At 43.6% G+C, this 26,308-nt stretch overlaps 1 protein-coding gene across 6 annotated transcripts in view; it reads right to left on the bottom strand.

The window, feature by feature from the left end:
* Nucleotides 1-522: 522 nt before the first annotated feature.
* Nucleotides 523-26,308, bottom strand: part of BLACAT1 (BLACAT1 overlapping LEMD1 locus) — a 318,901-nt gene continuing 293,115 nt past the window's right edge. For 5 of the 6 annotated variants that reach the window (XM_068265555.1, XM_068265551.1, XM_068265550.1 and 2 more), the window contains one exon: nucleotides 523-4,012. In XM_068265555.1, coding sequence (XP_068121656.1) covers nucleotides 3,874-3,975 — 102 coding nt within the window. In that variant the 5' untranslated portion in view covers nucleotides 3,976-4,012 and the 3' untranslated portion in view covers nucleotides 523-3,873. Of the gene's footprint in view, nucleotides 4,013-10,597; nucleotides 10,682-26,308 lie in introns of those variants that run through there. The other variant, XM_068265556.1, reaches the window with a different exon arrangement.

Here is a 26,308-nt window from a genome sequence, read left to right as displayed (position 1 = left end):
GCGCGGCCCCAGGAATTACATGCACCCGTTCCATCGACAACTCCTTTCATCGTTCTCTCTCCTGTCGCCGGGCCCAGCTTTATGTCCTGTCATCATGGTTATCTGGCGGCGTCTCTCATGACGTCAGAGGTGCAAGCCGGAAGTAACCATATCGGTAGGAGTGAAGCCGAGCCCAGCGACAGTGAAGAGAGCGTGGTGAGAGGGGTCGCCAATGCTTTGCGCTCTGCTTTCTTCAGTAGCGGGTCATGCTCACTTTTCACCATGCGCGTGCCGCTCCCTTCTACTTATGGGCTGCTTGGGGCCAGAAAAACATTAGCTGCACTCATGTGTATTGTACATAGCATGTGCCCAGCACTAAATTAAGCACTAGTTTGGATGAAAAACCCATCCCAGGGAGCAAACTAACCTTTTATCTGGTTCCCCTGTTATATTTAGTATTGAGTGTTAAAATAAATGGGGGGGGGGGGTTTTAAAAAAATTAATAAGGAAATATTAATAATCTCTTGTGAAAATGTTATATATATATTTTTAAAACGTTTATGAAAATAAATGTATAAAACAGGCATGTTAAAAGCACTATACTGTATAAGAGTAGACACTGATTAAATACAGGGACCTTTTATTCTTGTCTGCATCATTCTCTACACAGTCCTGATTTTGGCCCCTGAATTCTCACCCAATTTTAGTTTCCTTGGTTAGAATAATATTTAAATTGTGCATGAAACTATGTTGAAGAAAAAAATTTAGCTTGCTTTGCTGTAAGTTTTCTGAAGAAGCAATAATGTTTGCATATTTTATGGCCGATTATACCTTCCTTTCCTGACATTCCTCATAGTAGTTAGCAGTCTTGCTGAAGCTGGGTAAAGCACCAAATATGGACAGAGATCGCCTTTGCTTTCTGAAACTGCGTCTTGCCATTCTCAAATAGTTACAATGTCACCAACCATCTTAAAAACTAAGGAAATCACATGTTCTCACTTCTGTAACAAATCCAGAACAATAAGAGCTACAAACAAGCTATTTTGGAGGCACCTGAATGATAATAAAATATTTAAAAACAGTTTAAAAAGGAGAGGCAGTGTTGGTCCTACCTCTGAAAAACAAGGTTTATTGACTGGAAAACAAGTTTAATGACTGGAAAACAAGGTTTATTACAGCACTAAAAATGGACAACACGTTTCTTGGGACTTTGCCCGCTTCATCAGGTCTGTACTAAAACAGTGCCTTTTGTCAGGGCCAGCCAGACGTGAGCATCTTCGTTTGTTCATAATTGTTACACCTCAGTTGGGAGGTTAAGGCGTTTTAACCGGCCCTAGATTTTGTCTCACACACTCTGGAAAGCCTGAGTGGGGACAGGAATCTCCCTGCAGGCTCTGTTGGTGGATGCAATCTTGCAAGCTACCTTTATGAGTATAAAACGTAAAAATACTTGTGAGTCCAATGATTAACCATTCACGATGCACCATTGGCTCCTGGTCTTCTTTCATTTTCCTTGTGAATCCTAGTCTTATAGCTCAATTTGTGGACACTTAGTTGTGTCATACAGGATCAGATTCCAAAAGGATATTTCCATACCCCCTGAGAGCACCCCACAAGAGCTGATGGACATTAAGAGTGTCCTACCAGGTTTCAGCCTTTGATCATGGCTAGGCTGACAAGCTAATATCAGGCTGAACTAGGGACACAATTCTGCCCATTAGGGAATACTATAGTTAAGGAGAGGTCAGGAGGTCAATGCATGTGGCAGACAGATGTGGTTGTAAAACAGATGGCTGTGTAGGGCTGTCAGAAGACAACATATAAAAAAGGGACAAGCTGCAGTCTTTAATAATAATAAGGAGCTGAAAGGAGTATCGTAAAAAAAAAAACTTGTCCAGGTACTGGTTAGGTTCACCGAACCAGTTTAGATAATGTGCCAATTAGTGTAATAGGATGCATGCAGGATAATTTTACCATACAGATTCCAGCCAATGGGTGGGGCTGTGACTATCGGAGGAGTTGAGTTTGTAGTAGCAGGTGGCGGCAAAGAGTTATAGCAGGTCAAAGACCAGACCAAAGCTGAAGCAGGGCATGGGGCAGAAGACATAGAAACTGGATTAATTGCAGCTACTGGCTAAGTCACTGTTTTGTTTCTGAAAATAAGTTGTGACATCTGGCCATTATGCTGATTGTGTGGCTATAGTTATCTGTCAGTAGACCACAATAAGCATGCAAATAAAAGTATTATAATTGCTTCTGCCTATTCTGGTTTGCAAGCTTTATCCAGGTAAAATAACTAAAAGCATTCCAGAAAGATTAGTTTGAAACAGAAAGATTAGCATGAAAATTAAGCACACAGAATTTTCAGCAATGGCATCTTTCATATTTCTCCCACAACAGGTATAATTTAATTTGCAGGGTCCTTTTATTCCAGCTTCCACAGAGGTTTTAGAGAATCATGAGGTCTTGGTTTGATGTATTATTATTTTATTATTATTATTATTTAGTATTTATATAGCACCGACATATTACGCAGCGCTGCACAGTGTATATATATATCTCTTGTCGCTAACTGTCCCTCAAAGGAGCTCACAATTTAATCCCTACCATTGCCATATGTCTATATTATGTAGTGTAAGTACTGTAGTCTAGGGCCAATTTTTTAGGGGGAGCCAATTAACTTATCAAAAGGAATCTAAAACCTCTATAAAAAATTTGACTCAAGTCATTACTATGGCTCACTACTCTCACAACCCCTACATAGGTATGGCTTCCATGTTCTGCACCAAGAATGCCCACCCAATAAATAATTAAATGGAAGTTCAAATGATTGGCTTCATAAACATAATATTGTGTTTGGGCTCCTCTACAACATCAGGTTAGTAGAGTCATAAAAGAATGAAAAGAATGGCTCTTATAGATATCTTTAAATGAGGAATATCATTGTTTGGGCTTTTTGATGGAAGTAATGGCATGCAAATGTCTTATGTTTTAAGACGGCAGTATATGTGCTGTATACATTTAGAATAGGACATTGTAGTTACTTTTGACTTGCCATACTACTGGTGGTTTCCCATAGACTGGCGAGTTACACCACCATTCTAAAATAAATTATTGCCATTATGGTTCTTTCTTCCAAGCAAAACTAAACCACATCTCCAAAGACTGTACAGTTTGGGCATAGAACCTGAGAATGAGGAGCCATCAATCCTGCAAATGCAATATGATCCAACACTTGGCCAATAAAAGGCTTATGCAAAGTAATATTAACCTTACATCTTAACAAATGAAAGGAAATAGCAATATCTGCTTACATAGAGCCTTTCCAACAAGGTGAAAATATATAAGAGATCTAGCAATTGTGAGAGTTAATTATTGCACATGGTAATTTTCTGTTTTTACCATAGAGACATCATATACTGTATGGCCCAGCCATCACAAGGAATGCTCAGATCAGGAACATTACTTATAAAGAGTCAGTTTGGTGCCCCACATATTTATAAAACAAAACCTATATAAAACAAACCCAAAACCTGCTAAAAAAAATACATATCACACATTGTCCTGTACTGTCCAAGATGCCTTACCAAAGGGTGAGTTGTCAGAATGTAATTATTAGCTGGACAGTTAAGGAAATCAGGACTCTTTGGTTTTGAATTATTGATCTCTATACTGTGCTCGAGACCTCTACTTACTATTTATCTTATAATACCTTCTGAATTCACTTACATAAGAGACATGGATTCCTCAATTCCAGGACAGCATTGTAGATCAATGTATTGCAAGCCAGTACATACATGAATTAGTGTAGGTGTTAATAAGGGAAGAAGTCCTACATGCCCTTGGTATAAAGGTCATTTCAGTAGATTAACAGCTGACAGAAAAATGTGTCCATCACACTGAAGTTTCCTGTTTGTCTTGTGGTTCATCTTTCTTTGGCTTCATATTGCAAAATCCATGAAGACCACAGAAGCATGCAAAGGTGAACGGCGGCATGGACTGAAGTGCTAAGAGAAGTGGTATTCCAAAACACCTAAAATAGATAAAAGTCAGAAAATAATGGCAAAACATGAAGACACTTATATTACATTGGATTGAAACTATTAAAGTTTATTTAACAACACTTTAAGTAAATACAAGTAAATGCCCCCTTCTGAATACAATGAGCTTGATTAAGTAATTGTCCCTACTAACTTAACTCCTATTTTATCTCATATTTGATCAGAGGGCAGGTAGAAGGCCAGAAGTTCAGGTAATGCTCTTCTGCCATAATATTCATTTTGGGTCCCTACTCCCTAGCCAGTCAGAAGTAGTCATGATGAGGAGGACATTTACAAGCCCTCTGAGTCCAAACTTGTCTATACCAATGACCTAATTGGCATCCTTGGTGCCAACTGGCAAATATGAATAAGCCACCTAGGATTCCCATAGGTCTGTTGCTCTGGACCAGCCTTTCTCAACCTTTCTACCCTGGAGGAACCCTGCAAACTACTTTTTGATCTCAAGGAACCCCAGCAAACAATGTTTTGATCTCGAGGAACCCCTGTCATTATTTTGCAGGAGGCATGGTCTTTAAAAGTATGTGTGGCTGTTTATTTCACTACCCCCTATTACACTGCCACTCATTATACTGTCTCCTGATCCCCCAATTTAGTGCTTCTTGTTACAGTACCACCTATTATAATGTGCTCTATATACTTCCCCCACGATGGGGGAAAATGCCAAGGAACCCCTGCAGAGTACTCAAGGAACCCTGGGGTTCCAGGGAACCCTGGTTGAGAAAGCCTGCTCTGGGCCAATGAAGATCTTTGAAAATGTAAATATGCCACTATAGCCCATAAACAATTCACTTTCTCGTAGGTGGTATTTTCACAACTTGTCAATAAAGCAGCTTATAGGCCACCAGCAAAGGAAAAATGACTCAGAATAGTTTTGATACTACTTTTTCACCTACTTTTTGGTACTTTTTTCAGTTGCAAAGTGCTGACGTTATTTTGTATGTGGGCCTATGGGTTCTTTCATTTGGAAGTAGGAGTATGGTGAAAATGGAACACAGGGGAATGTATCTTTAGTGATGCAAGTTCAGCACAGAAATTAAAAACATGATTTAAAAGTACTGTACAAAATTTAAAACAGAATTTATGGAAGGGACATGAAAGTGGTCTTAAAAGCAAGCGTGTGCCTTTAATTTTTAATTAATAATTTTAAATCAGGTTGAACTAGTAAGGTTTTTGAAGTGGGTGGCTATCTAGTCACACTCTTATGCGGGAGATCACCAGTACATAAATTCCTATTTCACCCTACACTTTTATTTTTAAGGGGACTGGAGATGGGAAAGCCTTGTTCCTCCACAAAAGTGCTTTGCAAGGGTTTGAAAACCTGCCACTCTTTCTACAAAGCACTCTCCCTTCTTAATGTTGAAAACCATGCAAGCTGGTTGGCTTGGCAGAAAAGGGGCACAAATTCATGCACAAAATGAAACTCTTCTGCTAGCAATGGCCTCTGCAGAGAATTTAGCATTTGTTCAGTGGCCGCTGATGCCTTTAACAGTCATCAGCCTGGCAGATTGACTCGCCTGATCGCTGGCCAAGAGTATTTTTCTTCCCACCCACCACGTGACGCAACTCTTGCTCCACTCGGTCCTCCTCCCACCTGCATAGCAACAGAATGCGTTGCTAGCCTGCAGAATAGTGACATGTCTGTTCAGCTTTGGCCTTGCAATGTCACCCGGATCGGGTGACATAACTCATACATGTGTTACACTGCTAACTGCAATACTGAGATTTAGTAAATCATTCTGTTTTGTAAACCTGGTTGCAGTTTGCTTCTTCTTAATATTACTGCGAAAAGCTGCAGCAAAGTGTTGCATTCTAGGATGTGAGAATGTAGTAGTTAAGTTAGAGAAAGGAGATGTTTTTAGTAACATGGACTTTTCACTGTGACAGCAATACACTTAGAGACACTGAAGCGAAAAAAAAAAATATGATAAAATGAATTGGTTGTGTAGTACCGATAATTACTAGAACATTTGTAGCAAAGAAAATATTCTCATATTTTTATTTTCAGTTATATAGTGGTGTTTTTTTTATAACATTGCATCATTCTCTAATATTTGCAGTTGACACGCTACTCAGCATTCTAAATGATTTTACAGAGCAGGCCAGTGAACTATTGACCTGTCCTCTGCAGAAGAAAAAACAATACAGTGACTGATAGATGAGATAACAAGCTTCAGAAAACAGAGTTCTTTGCAACTTTGAAAGTTGTGGAGCTCAATGGCTCTTTTGCATAGATAACAACTGGACTTTCTTAACTCTTCCTGTACTGGAAACAGTATTAGACTTACGGTATGTCTCTGCTCCTAATGTTTTATTTCTTAGCTGTACTACACATACAAATCAATATATCATAATTTTTTTTCCGCTTCAGTGTCTCCTTAACTGCTTGACAGCCACTCCTGTTTGTTTGTTGGATACTGTAACCTAGTTTGCAAGCATCCAGCACTGGCGGAGGTCTCTTGCATGCAGATCTGAATGGGTAGCAGCCACCCCTAGATGTTACATGCAACATTTTTTACTTTTAAAATGCACCCAAAATGTCAATACAGTAACAGGAAAAAATGCACTAAGGATAAGAAACCCTAATCACCTGGTGTGACGGACAGAGCACAAATGTGGGAATTTGCAGTATGAATCTAAGGGAGACACATTTGCGCTCACAGTTAGAGATAAACCCGAATTGAAGTGTAGTCCAATCCACTCTATAAGTCTAAACCAAATGGAGAGGTCCAGGATCCTAAAATGTCCGTTCCAGCTCCTTCTCTCATAACTATCATGGATGTGCAAAGAAAAGAGAGAGCATACAGTATGACTCCATAAGAAATGATCCACTCACCTCTGTGAATTCAAAACCACCATCACCTAAAACACGCCATCACCAGTGCTAGAAAACTCTCCCTATGTGCCCGCACTCACCCTGGCGTTGCACTAGTCCAAAGGTGAGATGTATCCTCGTTAGGGAGGCAGGGGCAGACCAATTCCTCAAATCACTGTTCTCACAACTTCCATAAAGTAAAACTTAAAGAGGCTTCAATAGTGTAATATCGTCATGTAATATAAAAAATAGATAAAACCGTACTCACAAGGATCAGTGTATGTCAAGCGTGTAACAGTTAATGACAAAAGGTCCCCGGATGGCTGCTTGCATGACCCGAGCCCCAAGATCCATTCGTATTCAATCTGGAAGACTCACTGCTCATCACATAGCCCCTCCCTACACATTTCATCAGACTTCTGACTCTACAGGGGCCATCGTCCCACGTATGTGGATCGGCGTACATGTACTATCTAAAACCACTCCCCCTCTCATAACTATACACAGGGCAGCAAGTTGTGCACCTCCCCTTTGCTAAGGGAAAGCCATGATCCGAGCTAACAGAGTGCACAAGCCACAAAGTTAAAAAATCATATTGCTTTTACGAGTTGATAAAAACGTTTCTATGCAATATAATAAACTTTTTCTGCAGCTATTACTGATCAAACAATTTGTTTCTAGTTCAACATTTAACCCTGCAGGTGCTGAGCTTTCTAAATTTGAAAATCCATTTTGCTTTCTCTCCTGGAGATCTCGTGGGTACGATTACATCTTCTCCAGGAGGGAACCAATTTCTCAAATCCACAAAAGTTCATAAAAGCAGGGCTGGATTGAAACTTTTCTTTAAAATGTAAGGACGCACTTGCTGCTCGAAACATTTTTTAATATTTTCAATGTGCTCCCTGATGCAGTGGTGCGTAGGACCGCAAACACACGAGATCGCATAAATGCTACACATGCCACATTGGCGGGGGAATGATTTAGGTGAAAGTGGTTTGAAATCACATAGGGTGGTGAGGGTATAATTTCCTATGGAGTCAAACAATATGCTCTCTCTTTTCTTTGCACATCTGTGATGGTTATGATAGAAGGATCTGGAATGTACATTTTAAGAGCCTGGACCCCTACGTTTGGTTTACACTCATAGAGTGGACTGGATTATCCTTTGGCTGTAACTTTTCAATTGTTGTTTATCTCTGTGAGCGCAGTCTGTCTCCCTAAAGCGTTAAATGTACTGTTTTGCCATATGCGTGAAAGAGGTCTTAAGCCCCATGTCAGTAGTAGCAAAATTACCTTGGCAGCTGAGAGCAGCGTGTCCGCCGCTCTTGCGTCTGACGTCACGGCGGATGCTGCCGCCACCTCCTCGGCATCGGTTCCCACCAGGTCAGGTCTCTCCAGGGCGCATCACAGCAGAAGGGCGCGCGCATGCACACAGAGGCAGGACCTTTATGCGCTGCGGCCGGTCAGCTGACACCTGGGGACTGACCTCTGCCATCTGATTGGCTGAGAGGTATGGGCGGAACGGCGTGGATTACCCTTGCATTTAAGTCCCGGGTTGTCAGTAGTGCATTGTCTGCTGTTGCTGATACTTTGCGGTTAAGCTCTCAGACCTTAGATAGTTCCGGTGTGCTTTGATCCGGGAGGAAACCGGGGATTTCACACAAGATAGGAATTTATTGATAGCTATAATTAGAATTGATATTTATATTGTCTTTATGTGTATGAACCTTGCCTGAACTCTCGACTATCCTTTGCCTCACGATTCTGTACTCTGCCTGTCTTTCTGGTTGCCGACCTCGGCCAGACCTCGACACTGCTCTTGCCTTCTGATTCTGTACTACGCCTACCTGATTGCTGCCGACCTTGGCTATCCTCTGACTACGTACTGGTTGCTGATTCTGTACCGCTGCCTGACCGATCAGTTACCGACCCGGCCTGTACGACCTCTCCTGTTCAGGTGATAGTCCCATAGCCAGGGGCTATCACCTGGAGTGCTACTGAGTACTGTACACCTAATCATGTGTGATCACTCTGATTAAAGTACTGACTGTTCTGTCTAACTCTGCATTATTGGTGATTCTGCAGATCACCACATAATCAGATATAGCTTCTGTATTATTGGTGATACTGCAGACCACCAAATAATCAGAAACCTGTCACCAGCTGACACTAACCGTTACACCCCATACACAGGCTCAGCAGTGGTCTTTTATGTAGCACAATTATCAAACAACTTTTGTTGTGAAACAAGTTGAACAACCAAAAAAAAGTTGCTTGCTATTGTTCACATAACTGATAAGACGCCAATCCAACAGTTGGATTGACGTCTTATCAGTTGTGTATACAATAGCAAGCAACTTTTTTGGGGTTGTTCAACTTTTTTCACAACAAAAGATGTTTGATAATTGTGCTGCATAAAAGACCGCTGTAGAACGTGTGTATGGGCTTTAGGACGCTAAAACAAGCTAGAAGCAGATTTATACTACCTAATGAGCATGGAAGAATTCTTGTGCATGCATTCCGTAGACATTAGGCCTATTTCCTTGCACATGCGCACAGGAGACATAGCATACCTATTTTTCTTATACATTTTTTTTATTAGTACCTATTGGAAATGCTTCTCATTAGTAGGAAAATTTAACTGAAGGCAATAACAAAACTGACATGTACGTTTCCTTTTAAAAAATGCTGGCTGCCTGGATGCCTTGCTGATTTTGTATGTTGGATTTTTCAGTTTATTAGTAGGCTTGAAACGCAATGGAACACACTGTAAGGCCACTGAATGTGAGGTTGCAATGGGCGAGACCAGGACGTGCCCAACGCTGCCCACACAAGAAAGCCCCGGTTACATATATAATGCACTCACCATGCAGGCATATGCACACCATAAATGCAACCAATACATATAAACACACCAAAAATGCAACCAATACATATAAACACACCATAAATGCAACCAATACATATAAACACACCATAAATGCAACCAATACATATAAGCACACCATAAATGCAACCAATACATATAAACACACCATAAATGCAACCAATACATATAAGCACACCATAAATGCAACCAATACATATAAACACACCATAAATGTAACCGATACATATAAACACACCATAAATGCAACCAATACATATAAACACACCATAAATGCAACCAATACATATAAACACACCATAAATGCAACCGATACATATAAGCACACCATAAATGTAACCGATACATATAAACACACCATAAGTGCAACCAATACATATAAACACACCATAAATGTAACCGATACATATAAACACACAAGCTCATCTCATGCTTAGTAAAGTACATTCCATCACTGTAGTAACAACATAAGTAAAAAAAAAAAAAACCTAATAAATAAAAATACACCACCACAGCAAACACATGCACACGCTCACACTCACACACTCACGCACGCACACACACCACTTCATAAATAAATAAAATGACCCTAGCTCTAAATATGATACATACAACACCACAAATAAATACAAATGTATTTACATACAGTGCTACAGAAGATGTTGGCACTATACAAACAGGAAAAAAAACAAAACTAATGCACACTAAATAAAGAATTCAGTACAGTGTATGTAAAACAACACGTGATTGAAAAAAATAGTAATAAACAAAATAATAAAAATATTGGTACATATATACAATTGATGTCATAAATCATGTTGCACCCAGAACAAAATGTTTAAAATAAAATACCCATACCTGATTTTTCAAAGCATCTGTTCCGTATATAATAATGCTGTCAATATATATCCACATGGTCCAGTATGGTGGAGCAGAGCACAATTCAGGAAGTGAGGTGGAAGCATCTTTCTCCAATAATCCTCCTCTGCCTCCCAGAATCTACCTCTTGTCCCCTAACAACCCACCTCCCTCCCTAAGAGAAAAGTAGCATTTTTGGATGTCAAATTATTTTATTCCCTGCCCTGGCCTTAACCCATATATATACATGAGCATATCAGTTGCCATCTGACCCAGATCCTACTCTGCCACCTATCCAAGTGATTGTCCTCAACCTCTACACCAGGGTTTCCTCAATATTTCATTAGTATGTATCACTATTGAAAGCCTGTGCTCACCCCCCCCCCCCCCCAGTATGTCAAATTATCTTAAGTACCCCTTAACATAGATATATTTTAGTACTTATTTATTCTAAGCATTTACTATTGTTTTTAATTACCATAGCTAAAATACTAATTTGGTGTTGTTTACACAGGATTTATGATTTCCTATAACTTTGTTATTCTTAACTATATCAAGCCCACAGTACCCCAAGGACCTATCAGACGTACTACTCGGGTACCTGTACCACATGTTGAGAACCCATGCTCTACACTACTGAAGAGATGTGAAATTCCACTAGGCAGTTTCTCTTGCTCTAAGACCACAGTGTCAAGCACAAGGCCCGTAGGCTGAATGTGGCCCTCCTTGTCAGTTTATGCAGCCCTCAAGAGCTTCCAATGTCATTCATTGTAAGCAGCAAAAGAAACACAGCACACTGTCTGCTCGTCCATAGGAGCACACTGGTGACTGTGTTTCTGAATAAAACATTGTCAATTTGACTTGGGGTGCAGCAATTAACAACGCCCCACCCTCCAAAGAAATTAGCATGGGAAACCCTCCTTGGATCCATGTAATGTTTGCCTGCTCCTTCTGGCAGTCACATGCTGTATTCTTCCATACCTCCTTCTTATGATCATATGACATACCTCAGGCGACAGAAGTGTGTGCGGCTGTCAGGAAGATCAGAGGAGACCCAAAGCAGAACTGGAGCAGGTAAGTATTACTTTGCTCCACTGCACTACTCTGAAGAAGGGGAGGATCAGCCCCACCCTGTCACTTAGTCTGAGACGATTCAATAAATGTTAAAACTTAATAAACAATTTTTACCCACGACTTAGACTATGTTTTAGATTTTGGTCTCTTACGTGATTGAGTTTGACACCTCTGCTCTAGACTGAGCATGAATGAACTCCATTAAGGCCCCATTCACATCTAAAATCTCTAAACGCTAGCGATTTGTGTTAGCGTTTCAGCGGGTGTTTTTATTGCGAATTTAACGTGTAAAAAAATCACTGGACAAATTAGCGTTTTGGGAGCGATCGTGATTAGTGGTTCTATACATGCTAATCGCGACCGCTGCAGTTAACGCGTTTGCGATTAGCGATTTGCAAAACCCCTGCGATCGCAACAGTGAGAACACTGCATTAGGCCAGAATAGGACTAGCGGTTTTAAAACCCGCTAGCGGTTTGCAGTTAGCGGGAATCACGCGATTCCCGCTTAGATGTGAACGAGCCCTTAAAACAGTGTATTGAACAGGAACTGCACACCAAACAAATCAGATTCCGAAGTCTAATGATTGAAACTTGACAGTTTGATTTATCAGCAGTGATGTGCAGTAATGAATTGTTTCTGAGCCTAATTAGATGTGTGCAACGTGCAATGCATATTACATTGCTGTTGTAAACCCCAGTAAAGTAGTTGTGTGCTGTCTGTGCAAAGCGATTTTACCACAGTTGTGATTGAAACCCAAAAGCACTTTATTTTAACTGTTTATCTAGGCACTCCAGCTTTTAAAATAGTATTTGTTATTCATATTCTAACAATAGCCTCCCTCACTCTCTGCATTCCTCTGACCTGTGCCATGCCCAGAGGGCATCGATTTCCTAAAACAAAATAAGATCTGTATAAAGACATATTAGGGATATCCTTATTAATTTATTTTCCTGTTAATTACAGTCACACAAATCACTTTTCAGTGCTCTAAAAATAGCTTATTTGAATATTTATTAAACTTCTTTCTGAAATCAAGATTAAATTAAATCCCAGTTAAATCCAATGCTGAAGAGAACAAATTCCCAAAGCAATCACGTTGATGGATGTAAGTTCTGTGAATTTCAGACTCAAAAGCTCACTGTGTAGCTGTGCTTCTCTTTTGCACCTATACATGCCAAGTAAAGAACTACAGTGCATCTGCCTCAGTAGTTTCCTTATAGCAGGTGGATATCTTAAGCTCCATACTCACCACCTGACAGGTCCAGCGACGTCCCCTTGATGACGGTCGTTCAGTGACACCTTTGGAATTTGTGTGGCAGCAGGGTGAGCCATCATTCAGCTCAACCTGCATCAAAATGAGCGGCGTCAATGTGCCAAGTGCGCCTGCAAAAGCCTTCTGCCTCTAATGTGAGACCTGCCTAATTTTTTAGGAATTCCAATCTAAAAGTCTTTTGCATTCGCTCTGTACTGGCTAATTTGTTAGACTGACCCCTTCAGGGACTTTCTTTTCCCACCCTTTTTGCCCATTACAAATCTTGAAATAGGAGGTTTTTAAAGGTTTACCTTTAACGTGTACCCGAGCCGAAGCTCGGATACAAAATGAGATACTCGGTGCTCGGTGCTCTGATGCACCCCCCCCCCCCCTCACTGATCCCCCTTCCCCCCGGAAGATTAGTGACAATTGTCGCCAATCATATCAGGGCCATTTACCTCCACTTCTATCAGCGTGGCCGTGAGAGCGTGCTTGCGCATGCACAGTAAGCCAGAGCTGCTCATGTACGAGTGGCTCCGTGCTACTGCGCATGTGCGGCTGTGCTTGTGTGGCTATTGCACGGCCACGCTCAGGAGAGGAGCGTGGCCCCGATGTGGAGGGAGGCCGAACTGAGTAACTGGGGACATCAGAGCGTGACAGGAAATCCTGAGGTAAATAACTATTTTTGAACCCGAGCTGAACCCTTTAAGTGACAAAAAGAACCTTATAAAAAAACCATAATGAATTGTGTAGTACAGATAATTAATAGAACATTAGTAGCAAAGAAAAGTCTCATATTTTTATTTTCAGTTATATAGCTTTTCTTTTTATAACATTGCATCAACCATATTTGCAATTAAAAAACACACACTGTATTTTAAACTATGAAACAGAGCAGAGCTAATGACCCTTTGAACTCCCCTACAGTAAAACCTTGTCTGACGTTGACTCTCAGTGTTTCTTTGATGTATAAGTGCTTCAGAAAATGGGACTGTCTTTGACCAAAGTTGGGCCGGAGAGTTCAGAGAAGCTCTTTTGCAATGATAACAACTAAAGTTTCTTTGCTACTAACATCCTATTTCTTATCTGTAGTACACATACAATTCATTATCTCATACGTTTATTTTGACTTCAGATTCCCTTTAAAGTGGTATTGTCATCAAAATGTTTTTCCACTAATGCACTAAAGAACAGTAAAAAAGTAATATGAATCACTATGAAACTGCTGTAATGTCTTTTGCATGCATATTTGCACCTTACTGAAGCTGACTGATATCATTGCTGGCTGCAGGACACATTATCAGATGTACTCCAAGAGAAGTAATTAGTAAATAATAAAGGAGATAAAGTCCTCTGCTCCCCCTGGATACAGTAGAAGCTTTTCTGCCCTGTTTACACAGTGTATACACTTCCTGCAAAATCTGATAGTTCTGCCAGGCAATGGCAGGCTTATCAATTAGAAGCTAAATGTATAAAGCATGAGTTTTAACCTTTGAAAATAAGTCAAATGGTTTTAGCTGTTAATTGTATGCTGTTTTTAATGCTGTAGACTCAGTTGCCAGGAGCCTTGTGCTCTTAGTAGAGATGTCGCAAACATAGAATTTTCTATTTGCGAACAGTTTTGCGAAGTTTCTCAACCAATTTGCAAAACGGGTCAGCAGTGAACTCCATAGATTTGTATGGCAGGTGAACGGCCGCCGATTTTAACGGTTAATAGCAAAGCCCCCTTACATGCTAGAAACACCAACTTTGGAAGGCATGTGGACAGGGACACTGGGTACAAGAAGGAAAAAAACTTTTTTTCAAAAAGACCTTATTGTAATGGTTGGGTGTCACAGCTCAGATGTCTGATTATTTGGTGATCTGCAGAATCACCAATAATGCAGACGCTATACCTGATTATGTGTGATCTGCAGAATGACCAATAATACCAGTATAGCAGCACAAGGAGCTGAGTAGGTACTATTTGGTGCAACCGTGACTTATAATTTGACAAGACCTCACCAGAGGGGCTGGTGAGGTACTAATGATACACTGACCGTGTAATAGAGTTCAAAACTTTAATAGAATAACAAGGCCTCACCAGAGGGGCTGGTGAGGTACTATCGGCTCACTGACCATGTAAGGGAGTACAATAACTTTAATAGTTTAGCGAGACCTCACCAGAGAGACTGGTGAGATACTATCGGTGTACTGCCCGTATAATAAAGTACAAACCCCAGCAAGCTGGGGATACTGGAACTGAAGAGATAGAATCTCCCAAGGAGCGGGTGATTCAGACAGTACTGCAACCCAGTGATAGGCGATTACAACAATACTGCAATTACTAATCACCTGAGGAGCAGGCGATTAAGGCTGTACTGCAGCCTAGAGGACACCTGAGGAGCAGGCGCTACAAATAATACTGCAATTACTGATCACCTGAGGAGCAGGCGATTAAGGCTGTACTGCAGCCTAGGGGAGACCTGAGGAGCAGGCGTTACAAATAATACTGCAATTGCTGATCACCTGAGGAGCAGGCGATTAAGGCTGTACTGCAGCCTAGTAGAGCAACTTCACCAGAGGAGCTGGTTAAGCTAACACCTCACCAGTGGTGAGGGCCCACTGGTGAGCAGAATGGTCAAATAGGCAAGGGTCGGCAACAGAGAAGACAGTATCAAAGCAGAATCGTAAGGTAGAAGAGTAAACGGAAATTGGGCAGAAGTTCAGCAACTAGAGGCAGATAGGCAGAGGTACAGAATCAGTAAGCGAGATCAGAGTCAGAGTTTTTAGCCAGAGTCATACACAGGAATCAATAACAATATAACAATCCTAGACTAGGTGTGAAGTCCTTGGTTTCAACACCTGGGATCTAATCTAAGGTCTGAGCGCTAACACACGAGGCATTCACGACACCAGACAGCGCCAGACTGAAGCCTGGAGGCTTAAGAAGCAGAGGAGACCTCACTGGCACGCCCCCCTGCACTCAGCCAATCCTGGGCGCCGTGAGTCTCCTCTGAGGTCAGCTGACCCGCCGGTCAGCTGACCAGCCTCCTTAGAGCCTCTTTAACCCCTTGTCCCCCATGCAGGCTGGGATAGCCAGAATGTGGAGACTCAGCCGAGAGGGCTTCTCACCCTGAAGTATACCAGCCCTCATGGTCCAAGGTATTGGAGGGGGGGGGAGTCCAGGGGAGGGGGGGCGGCCAAGCCTTCCCCTCCCCCCGAGAGCCCTTGTCCAACCCATGGACAAGGGGATCTTCCCCTCCTCCGGTACCAATAATTATTTCCTCTTGTATCCACTGTCCCTGTCCACATCCCCTCCAAATTTGGTGTTTCTAGCATGTAAGGGGGCTTTGCTAACCGTTAAAGTGGCCGCTCACCTTCCATTAAAATCTATTGGAAAAATGGGAATGCAAATTTTAAAAAAAACTACAAACTGGTCTTGGTTCACAGAATACAGAATACTGCTTGGTGGCGAACAGTTCAGGCCATCTCTAGCTCTATGCTGATATCCTCTGGCTCCCAATGCATGAGGTGATCATGAGCCGCAGGATTTCACCATACAGCGCAGGGCTACCATCAAGAAAAGGAGCCAAGGAACAGTGTGGACTCTGTAAAACAGCGCCCTTTGTGCTACTCTGCATTACGGAGGGAATTCATTGGCCACCAGGATGGGGGTTGTGTTCAGGGGATTATTGTGCCTGCAGTATCAAGTTACAGTATTGTCTTCTGACCTTCTTCAGTAATAATCTGTGTCAGTAGAAATGATAGAAATATTGTGCATCCACAAAAACAGTTTTGTTTGCTTAGACTCAGTAGTCTGCCTTTTTATCTTTAATACAATATATGTAAAGTGTTAGTACCTCTTTTTACAGCAGTGTGTATTCATTTAGGTAATACCAATAAAAGATCTGTACATTACATTTCCCATACAGACTAGCTGAAAGGAAGAACATGTCTTACAAGGTCGCGTATGTAACTGCAGTGTTCAAAATTTCACAGTAAAATCTCTGCTGCATCTTGTGCTGTTGATTTGAAAAGGATGACCAAACATGCATGAAGGAGAAGTCCCACTGGCACAGGACATCATCTGAAAAACTTTGTGTGTGAGAATCCTTGGTGAGACAGACCACCAAAGAGAGGTTCATGTATAAAAGTCTGACAGCTTTGGCATGTACAGAGGCATGTACTGTACCTCCAGTGCATCAATGAATGTTGAGGGCTTGACGGGGAAACTTTTTGCTCTCTTCTTTTATGCCATGGCCCTCAGGCTAGATGTCACTTCTGAGCCTGAATATGTATAAGGTGCAAACCATTCTATTGATGTAACACTACTGATATTTTACTGTAGACTTACCCGGACCCATATTCTCACACTAACCCCCCTTTCTAATGCCTACCCCCCCCCCCCCTTCTTGCCTTACACAAAGTTCCCTCCTAGTGCCTAGTGTGACGAACATTACGGAAAAGTTGTGCGCTAGCGCCATCGACTTTCGCATGTCGTGCACAGTTCCTGTCAGTCTTGGGTAAATGCACAATAGATGTCAATTTCCCTCTCTCTTACTGAGAGAGGACAGCCCTCCCCCACATCCTGTTCAGGTCAGGAAAGAATTCACACGTGGCTAGCTCCCCTGCCGAGAAGCCATTTGGTACATAGCTCATCTTTCCCCAAAAGGAAACCCAGCTCAAACTGGTTGAGATTCAAAATTTCCCTCCAAGCGTATAGCTTCACACAAAGGGAACGTTAACTTATTAATAATTCAAAATAGGTTTGGCACAGCAAGACCAAAATTACATTTCCTGATACCTAGGAAACAGGTCTATAATTCACATGAATTATCATTCTCTAGCTATCAGGAAACAATAGAGAATCCACTTGATCCAGCCTGCGTAGAGCAAATTCGACAGACTAGGCGTGTATAGACTCATTTAATACAGAGTCGCGTGCTGCTTATGAATATGGTCTCGGATTTGCGATGCACCCATCTGGGGCGGAATTACACAAATTATTAATAATTGGTACATTCCTTGCTCCAAGTCTGTGGGTGGTAACTTGCCTGCCAGGAGGTAACCCTGCCTCAAACACACCTACTTTCCAGGTAGTGACCGCCCCAAAACTCTGGTCAGTAAAAAGCGTTTGCAAGGAACTCCTCCCAGTTCTTCAATTTACATCGACTAGGGAAGTCCAGACATGTGCTCACGGAAGAACCGGGCGCATGTTGTGTACAAAGGACTTTTAAGCTGAATGCCTACGTTTAAACTGGACTATTTTCTTCATGCTTCAAATGGACTGCTCAGCTAACTAAGTAAGAACTTTCTGTTTTATTCCTTTTATTTTTAAGCTCTGTGTTTTATATGTTAATGGGTGTATATAACTGTATGTAATGCATTTGTGTTATTAAACGTTTAAAAATCGTTTAGCGGTTATGACCTGTTGCTGAACATACACAATCGTACCTATTCTCCTGAACTCGCTACCCTGTGTTTAATAGAAGTATACATTTATAACCCGTATGCGAGAACCCGGCCCAGACATAACGATCTGGCCCAGATTCTTGCATACTGCTAGGGGTTACTAAAGTGTTCTCGAAGTCCTAGTAAAATTACAGTAGCGGGCTGTGTAACTCGCTTGGTGGCAGATCTTTGAATTGTATATGTGTGTGGAGTGATTCGGTTGGTATCAGAACGCTCCCTTCGCGAGTCAGTTCATCAAATTGCGAATGCGGGTTACCCTTTGTGATGAACAAATGACCGTGTAAGAGGATTTCTGACGCTGATCGATTTACCCCACCCGCAGACCGGCTCGCGGTCTGTGACATTTGTTTGGCAGCTTTTTGGGATTTGTGTATGTTCAGAACATCAACGGCAACGTTATTTGATTAACCTGCCAGAACAGATCAAAAATCTGTGGTTGATAACCGGTGCATTACCATTTATATAGACTAAACGTGTAGCACAGAGTTCCCCCCCAATCTCTTTTCCTATCCTATCTTTTATTTGGCAAAAATGGCTGCAGCAAGATACAAGAAAATGGCAGTGGCAGACCTAGTGAACTTGTGTGAAGAAAAAGGCATTGTGACTTATAGAAAAAAGAAAGCGCAATTGATTGAGGACTTGTTGCGACTGAATACCCAGCCGGAGCAGATGCTGGGAGAGCACACTCCTGGTTCAGACGGTGCTGTAACTGGGGCAGAGGAAAGTGAGCGGTTGGAGCAAAGCAACCCACTTCCAGACCCAGAGGAAAATGGTACCGCGTCTGAACCGGTCGCTGTAACTGCTGAGGAGCATGGTGGCCGGCAGGAGCCCGCCCATGCAAACCCTTTCTGTGTTCCTGATGCTGGAATGCAACCTGGATTACAAAGGCTGTTAGAGACAAATCCTGAGCTGTACATGCAGATTGTCAGAGAAAATGCTGACCGTGCAGAACGCCAGCGCCAGGCGGAAATGGAAGCCTCAGAACGCCGGGAGCAGGCAGAACGGGAAGCCTCCGAGCGCCGGTGGTTTGCTGAGAGAGAAGCGGAAAGAGAGGAGAGAGCAGCCGCACGCAGACATGACCTTGAAATGGCCAACCTGCGAACGCAAGGCCAAAATCCCTCACAAAGTGCTCCGGAACTCCGGCCCACAGCAGGCCCGTTTGGGACTCCAAAGTTTAAATTCCCAGAAATGGAGAAGGGAACCGAACCGGACACTTATTTACACTCATTTGAAAAGACTTGTCGTCAGCATCATCTGCCCCAGGAGCAGTGGGCGAGATATCTGACACCCAACTTGCGGGACAAAGCGCTTGAGGCGTTTGTGGACTTACCCGCTGAGAAAGACAATGACTATGAGGCGATAAAAGCTGCAATTATCGCCAAATACCAGTTGACCCCAGAGGTCTATCGCAAAAAGTTTCGCTCCCTGCAGAAAGGCCACACAGACTCTTACACCGACCTGGAGAGTCGCCTGCTGACTGTGTTCAGGCAGTGGTCACGGGGCCTCAAAAAAGACTCTCACCAAGGTCTGGAGGACCTCATCGTGCAGGAGCAGTTGCTGAACTGCTGCACTCCAGATGTCCGGCAGTTTGTCTTGGAGCGGAAGCCGGACTCCGCCAAAACTGCAGCAGAACTTGCAGACACTTTTGTGGCCACCCGTGTGCCGGACAGCTGCAAACCTCCAGCCCAGAGCTGGAGAGGGGGGAGACCTATGCAACCCAGCTCTCCTCCCCCTGCTAACCGTGGGAATCGGGTCCCACAGCCACAGAGGCCGGATGCTGCGCCTGCTACTCATCCGCCTGATGCCACATATGTTCCGAAGTGTTACCACTGTGGACAGCGAGGACACCTCAAGTCTGCCTGCCCCGAGGTGAGGACGCCGTCTCCAGAGCCTAGCGCAGAAGTGGCTAGCGCATCCTCTACTGCACACGCCTACCTCGTCATGGGAGCAGCAAATCCTCGACTTTCCGGAAATCATCAAGTCGTGGAAGTTAACGACCAGATCGCTGTTGGTTTCCGTGACACAGGCGCAGAGCTTACCTTGGTTCGCTCTCATCTTGTAGCCAGGGAGAATTTCCTGCCTAATGAGTGTGTCACACTTGTGGGAGTTGGTGGCACACACGCACGCATCGCCAAAGCTCGTGTTGTTCTCGATTGGGGAAGGGGCCGCCAGTCAAAAGTTGTGGGGGTGACAGATGACATCCCAGTGCCTGTGCTGTTGGGCACCGATCTTGGCACCCTACGATCCTTTTATGAACCTGTGATCAACACCCCAGATTGCCAGTCTGGACCCACTCAGGTACTGTACAAGCTTGGGGTGGGACAGAGGGAGGCAGCAAGGGTAATGGTACCTAGCCCTCCTAGGGAAGGAGGCCAGGAAGCGGTACCTGCTTCTAATGGACAGCTGTCTAATCACGGTTTGTCTGATTCTAGACCTGTCACTGTTGTTCCAGATACCTGTGTACATGATGTGAAAAATGAACGTAACTGTGATGTTAATGTTGTACCAGATGTTGCTAATAGATTTCATGCTGAATCTCCTATTACTAAAAATGATTTATGTTTAAGTGTGATTGCCTCTAACCTAAGAGGTAACAGTCTTGTGTTGCCTGGGTCATATCCGTGCTTGGCAGTGGAAGCAGGCCAGGTGTCAGAGCAGGCAGCAGGGGGCCTAGACCTCCCCTCCTGCTATGACAGCCAGAGTGCTCCACCATTGCCTGCTGTTAACAAACAGCTGGTGGAGACAGGCCGCACCTTCCCTGTCTCACCCTTGCATGTTTTCCCCTTGCAGAAGCAACCCAGTGCAAAACTGCCCAGAGGTCCACCCTCTATCCTTCCTGGAGAAGGGGCAAGCCTCGCCACCCCGGTAAAGGTTGATTCGTTTTTTAAAATGTGCTCTAATGTCCACCTAGGTTGTGCTGACCAAAATGTTGTGCCAAGGTGTAGTCAGTTAGAGCAGGGGTATGCCACGCTGCTTCCAGATTCGCAGGCTGACACTCGAGAGTCAGGAAGTGACCCGGATGTCAGCCAACGACTCTCTCCCTTACAGGAAGCGCTACGCAAACCCAGCCAGGCCTTTAGAGGTAAGCCTGTTGGTGTGCATCGCACCGTCCGCAAAGCGGACACTGGGACACACCGGACCATGAGGCCTTATGCTTCTGGTGAGTTGTCTAAAGGGCAGTCAGATAAGAAGTCGAGAACCCGTTCAGTAGCTAAGCGGCGCGTAGAGCGGGTCATGCAGACCCACTCTGTGCGTCCGGCTGGTAGGGGGGAGATGTGACGAACATTACGGAAAAGTTGTGCGCTAGCGCCATCGACTTTCGCATGTCGTGCACAGTTCCTGTCAGTCTTGGGTAAATGCACAATAGATGTCAATTTCCCTCTCTCTTACTGAGAGAGGACAGCCCTCCCCCACATCCTGTTCAGGTCAGGAAAGAATTCACACGTGGCTAGCTCCCCTGCCGAGAAGCCATTTGGTACATAGCTCATCTTTCCCCAAAAGGAAACCCAGCTCAAACTGGTTGAGATTCAAAATTTCCCTCCAAGCGTATAGCTTCACACAAAGGGAACGTTAACTTATTAATAATTCAAAATAGGTTTGGCACAGCAAGACCAAAATTACATTTCCTGATACCTAGGAAACAGGTCTATAATTCACATGAATTATCATTCTCTAGCTATCAGGAAACAATAGAGAATCCACTTGATCCAGCCTGCGTAGAGCAAATTCGACAGACTAGGCGTGTATAGACTCATTTAATACAGAGTCGCGTGCTGCTTATGAATATGGTCTCGGATTTGCGATGCACCCATCTGGGGCGGAATTACACAAATTATTAATAATTGGTACATTCCTTGCTCCAAGTCTGTGGGTGGTAACTTGCCTGCCAGGAGGTAACCCTGCCTCAAACACACCTACTTTCCAGGTAGTGACCGCCCCAAAACTCTGGTCAGTAAAAAGCGTTTGCAAGGAACTCCTCCCAGTTCTTCAATTTACATCGACTAGGGAAGTCCAGACATGTGCTCACGGAAGAACCGGGCGCATGTTGTGTACAAAGGACTTTTAAGCTGAATGCCTACGTTTAAACTGGACTATTTTCTTCATGCTTCAAATGGACTGCTCAGCTAACTAAGTAAGAACTTTCTGTTTTATTCCTTTTATTTTTAAGCTCTGTGTTTTATATGTTAATGGGTGTATATAACTGTATGTAATGCATTTGTGTTATTAAACGTTTAAAAATCGTTTAGCGGTTATGACCTGTTGCTGAACATACACAATCGTACCTATTCTCCTGAACTCGCTACCCTGTGTTTAATAGAAGTATACATTTATAACCCGTATGCGAGAACCCGGCCCAGACATAACGATCTGGCCCAGATTCTTGCATACTGCTAGGGGTTACTAAAGTGTTCTCGAAGTCCTAGTAAAATTACAGTAGCGGGCTGTGTAACTCGCTTGGTGGCAGATCTTTGAATTGTATATGTGTGTGGAGTGATTCGGTTGGTATCAGAACGCTCCCTTCGCGAGTCAGTTCATCAAATTGCGAATGCGGGTTACCCTTTGTGATGAACAAATGACCGTGTAAGAGGATTTCTGACGCTGATCGATTTACCCCACCCGCAGACCGGCTCGCGGTCTGTGACACCTAGCACTAGCCGACCAGCTATAAGTACTAATGGGTCGGCTACTAGCCAGTCGGCTTGTGGTTCCTCATGATCCATATCTCTGTGGAATACCTGATCTCATAGAGCTGTGTAGCATTTTACTGCATTCTTCATTCTAAGTGGTTGTTAGTTCACTCAGAAGATTAAAATGTCTGTACACATTTATTTATTTTTTTACTTTTCCTGGTCACTTGCCATTTTTATTACCTCACCTGTTTTCAGGGTCATCTGACAGATCTGTTGCTTGTGGATTGCTATTACTGTAGTGTCTTAAAGCCGCATCTACACGCCGGCTCGATTGATAAGATCCGACAGGACGGATCGTGCTTCCGCCGATTCCCTGCTCGCTCCCCGCGAGGGGACAATGGCAGGGAATCGAGCGGAAGATAAGCGGGGACGAGCGGGGAATCGAATCCGGCGCACGCGTGGCGAGCGAGAACGCGGCGGGCACGTGCGGGGACGCGGAAGAGGCGATCCGGCGGCTAATCGAGCCGCCGGATCGCCGCCTCATCTACGCATGTAGATGCGGCTTAAAGGTTCTTTCAGTATCTAGTGTTTCAATATGTCCCAGCTGTTATAGCATAACAGTACAAAGCTAACAGTGGAGGTATTCCCTCTTGAGATCTGATCTAATACTGAGTGGTGCAAAGCAGTAGACCAGGCATTCAATATTAAAGATATCCTTCGTGTTTCACATCTTTGTTAATTGCATAGTGTTTGGATACATACAATCTCCTATAGCTTCATGACTTAGGAATTAGTTATCCTTATTTTTCATATGTATCTTCATTTGCAGGTGTGAATTTATTCCTAAAGATCACAGTATGTTTCCTAGTATGTTTCCTTACTGTGAATCTTTCTCTTCCCAATTTCTGCAGTTTAAAGGAATATCCATGTATGTTTGGCTGATTCAAGAATGCATTATTCAAGACCATAATACCACCGCTGCTCTCTTGACTAAGCATGACTGAACCTATCTGCAAATGGATTACCATTTTTTTGACCCACAGGAGGTTAGACTACTGAAAGGCACCTCAGTCTCTCACAATCAGCACTGGAGCACCTCAGGGCTGTGTTTTTTCCCCATTGCTTTATTCCCTGTACACCAATGACTGCATCTCCACAGATCAACTGATAAAGAGAACCCGAGGCGGGGTTCTAACAATGAAATCCCCATACAGAGTTTGGGTCTGCCTATAAAGCCCAGCCTCTGTTGCTAGTCAGATTCCCCCAAGCCCCCCTGCACTCAGCGAGACCCCATTAATCACAGCCGCGCTGTGCGGGCTATGTTTACCTCTAATGTCAGTCTCCGCTCTCCCCCGCCTCCTGCATCGCTCCGGTCCCCGCCTGCGTCCCTTCCCTCCAATCAGCGGTGAGGGAAGGGACGTGGGCGGGGACCGGAGCGATGCAGGAGGCGGGGCAGCGACGAGACTGGCATTAGAGAGGTAAACACAGCCTGCTGTGACACGCTGCGTGTCGACAGCGCGGCTGTGATTAATGGGGTCTCGCAGAGCGCAGGGGGGGCCCTCGGGGGAATCTGACTCGCAACAGAGGCTGGGCTCTATAGGCAGACCCAGTCTCTGTATGGGGATTATGTTCTCAGAACCCCACCTCGGGTTCTCTTTAAGGCTCCGAAGTTTGCAGATGACAAAACAGTAGTGGGTCTCATACAAAATAGGGATGAGGCTGCATACAGGTGTGTAGCGGGACAGCTTTCCTCCTGGTGCAGCAGCAACAACTTGGAACTTAAAAGGGTTCTGTGGAGTGTAAAAAACAAAACAAAAACAGACACTTACCTGGGGCTTCTATCTGCCCCCTGTAGCTGTCATGTCCCGCGCCTTCCTTCTACGATCCTCTGTTAGCCGCCGTCGGCACAGGTTAATTATTCGTCAAACAAGACGAATAGTGTGCATTCCCACTCACGTCTCCGGGAACTTACTGCATAGGCACAGTACGAGGTTTTCTTGTACTGTGCCCGTACAGTAAGCTACCGGAGATGCGAGTAGACACGGAAGCGCAGTCGCAGTCTCGCTAGAGAAATAATTAGACCGGGACTGACGGCGGGAAAGGAATGATCGTAGGAGGGAGGCGCGGGACATGACAGATAGAGGGGGCCGATAGAAGCCCCAGGTAAGTGTCTGTTTTGTTTTTATTTATACTCCACATTAGGACATTAGATTATTAATATACTATATAAATACTTATAATATTAATTAGGGTGACACACTAATGGAATTCTTTTAGAGAGGGAGATATGAAGAAAAAAAGGAAGGGAAGATAGGATAAGTGAGGGAGAGAGGAGTAGAAAGTTTAGAGACTGGGGCCAATATGCAATTAACTTTTTCTTATCGTCTGTGAGATCATTTTCATCATTTTACAATTGAACAAGTACCCGTAAGTTGCTGAAAACATACCATCAACATTATTTTAAGTATTTTGTTGCTTGCTGGTGGTTTACAAAAACATTTTATGACAAGGTATGAAAATATCACCTAGCAGAAAACTCAGGAGATAAAGTAAATTGAACTGGGGGGGAGAGAGAGAAGCAAAGGAGGAGGTAAAGGTGAGACACAGCAAAATAAAGGGAGCAATGTAGAGTGATGGGGGGTACAGTAGAAGACAAGATTTTAGCCTTGCAGCCAAAATACCATGGGGATGCTGGGGGTATATGGCAATAAAGGAGACACATGGGGAAGGGGGAAAGCAGGTCAGCGGGAAGTGGGCTTTACTAGGGACTCCGGGGAAATATAACAGTACTCAGGGGACTGTGGGGACATGGCAATGCTGGGGTGACACATTGTTGACATGGTTATATTGAGGATTGTGCAATATGTGGGGATAGCAACACAGATTGAGGGATCATTATTGATAGGGGGTTGGGGATAATTTTTGTAGCTACAGATCTTTAAATCAGGAGTCCAAACTATTAAAGAAGAGTGGGAGAAGAAAGGGAGGGGGCAGATTAGGGGCAAGCTAGCAGGATTCTGGATTCTCTAGTATTTGCTGCTGTCAGTGCATCTCTGCATATGTGTAGAAGCTCTGTACTGCTCTGTAATCTGACCTGTTGTTTAGCTATTACAAAAACAACATATACAGCTTATAACGAACATGAAATCTTCATTTTGTTTACCTATGCCAGTGATGGCTAACATTGGCACTCCAACTGTGACAAAACTACAAATCCCATTATGCCTCTGCCTCCCCAAGTTATGCTTAGAGTTGTCAGAGTATTGCAATGCCTCCTGGGACTTGTAGTTCCACCACAG

Source organism: Hyperolius riggenbachi, chromosome 2 (genome assembly GCF_040937935.1).
Source record: "Hyperolius riggenbachi isolate aHypRig1 chromosome 2, aHypRig1.pri, whole genome shotgun sequence".
In the NCBI taxonomy this organism is placed as follows: Eukaryota; Metazoa; Chordata; class Amphibia; order Anura; family Hyperoliidae; genus Hyperolius; species Hyperolius riggenbachi.
The sequence above is the reverse complement of the archived record's forward strand: the minus strand, read 5'-3'. Positions and strand labels throughout refer to the sequence as shown.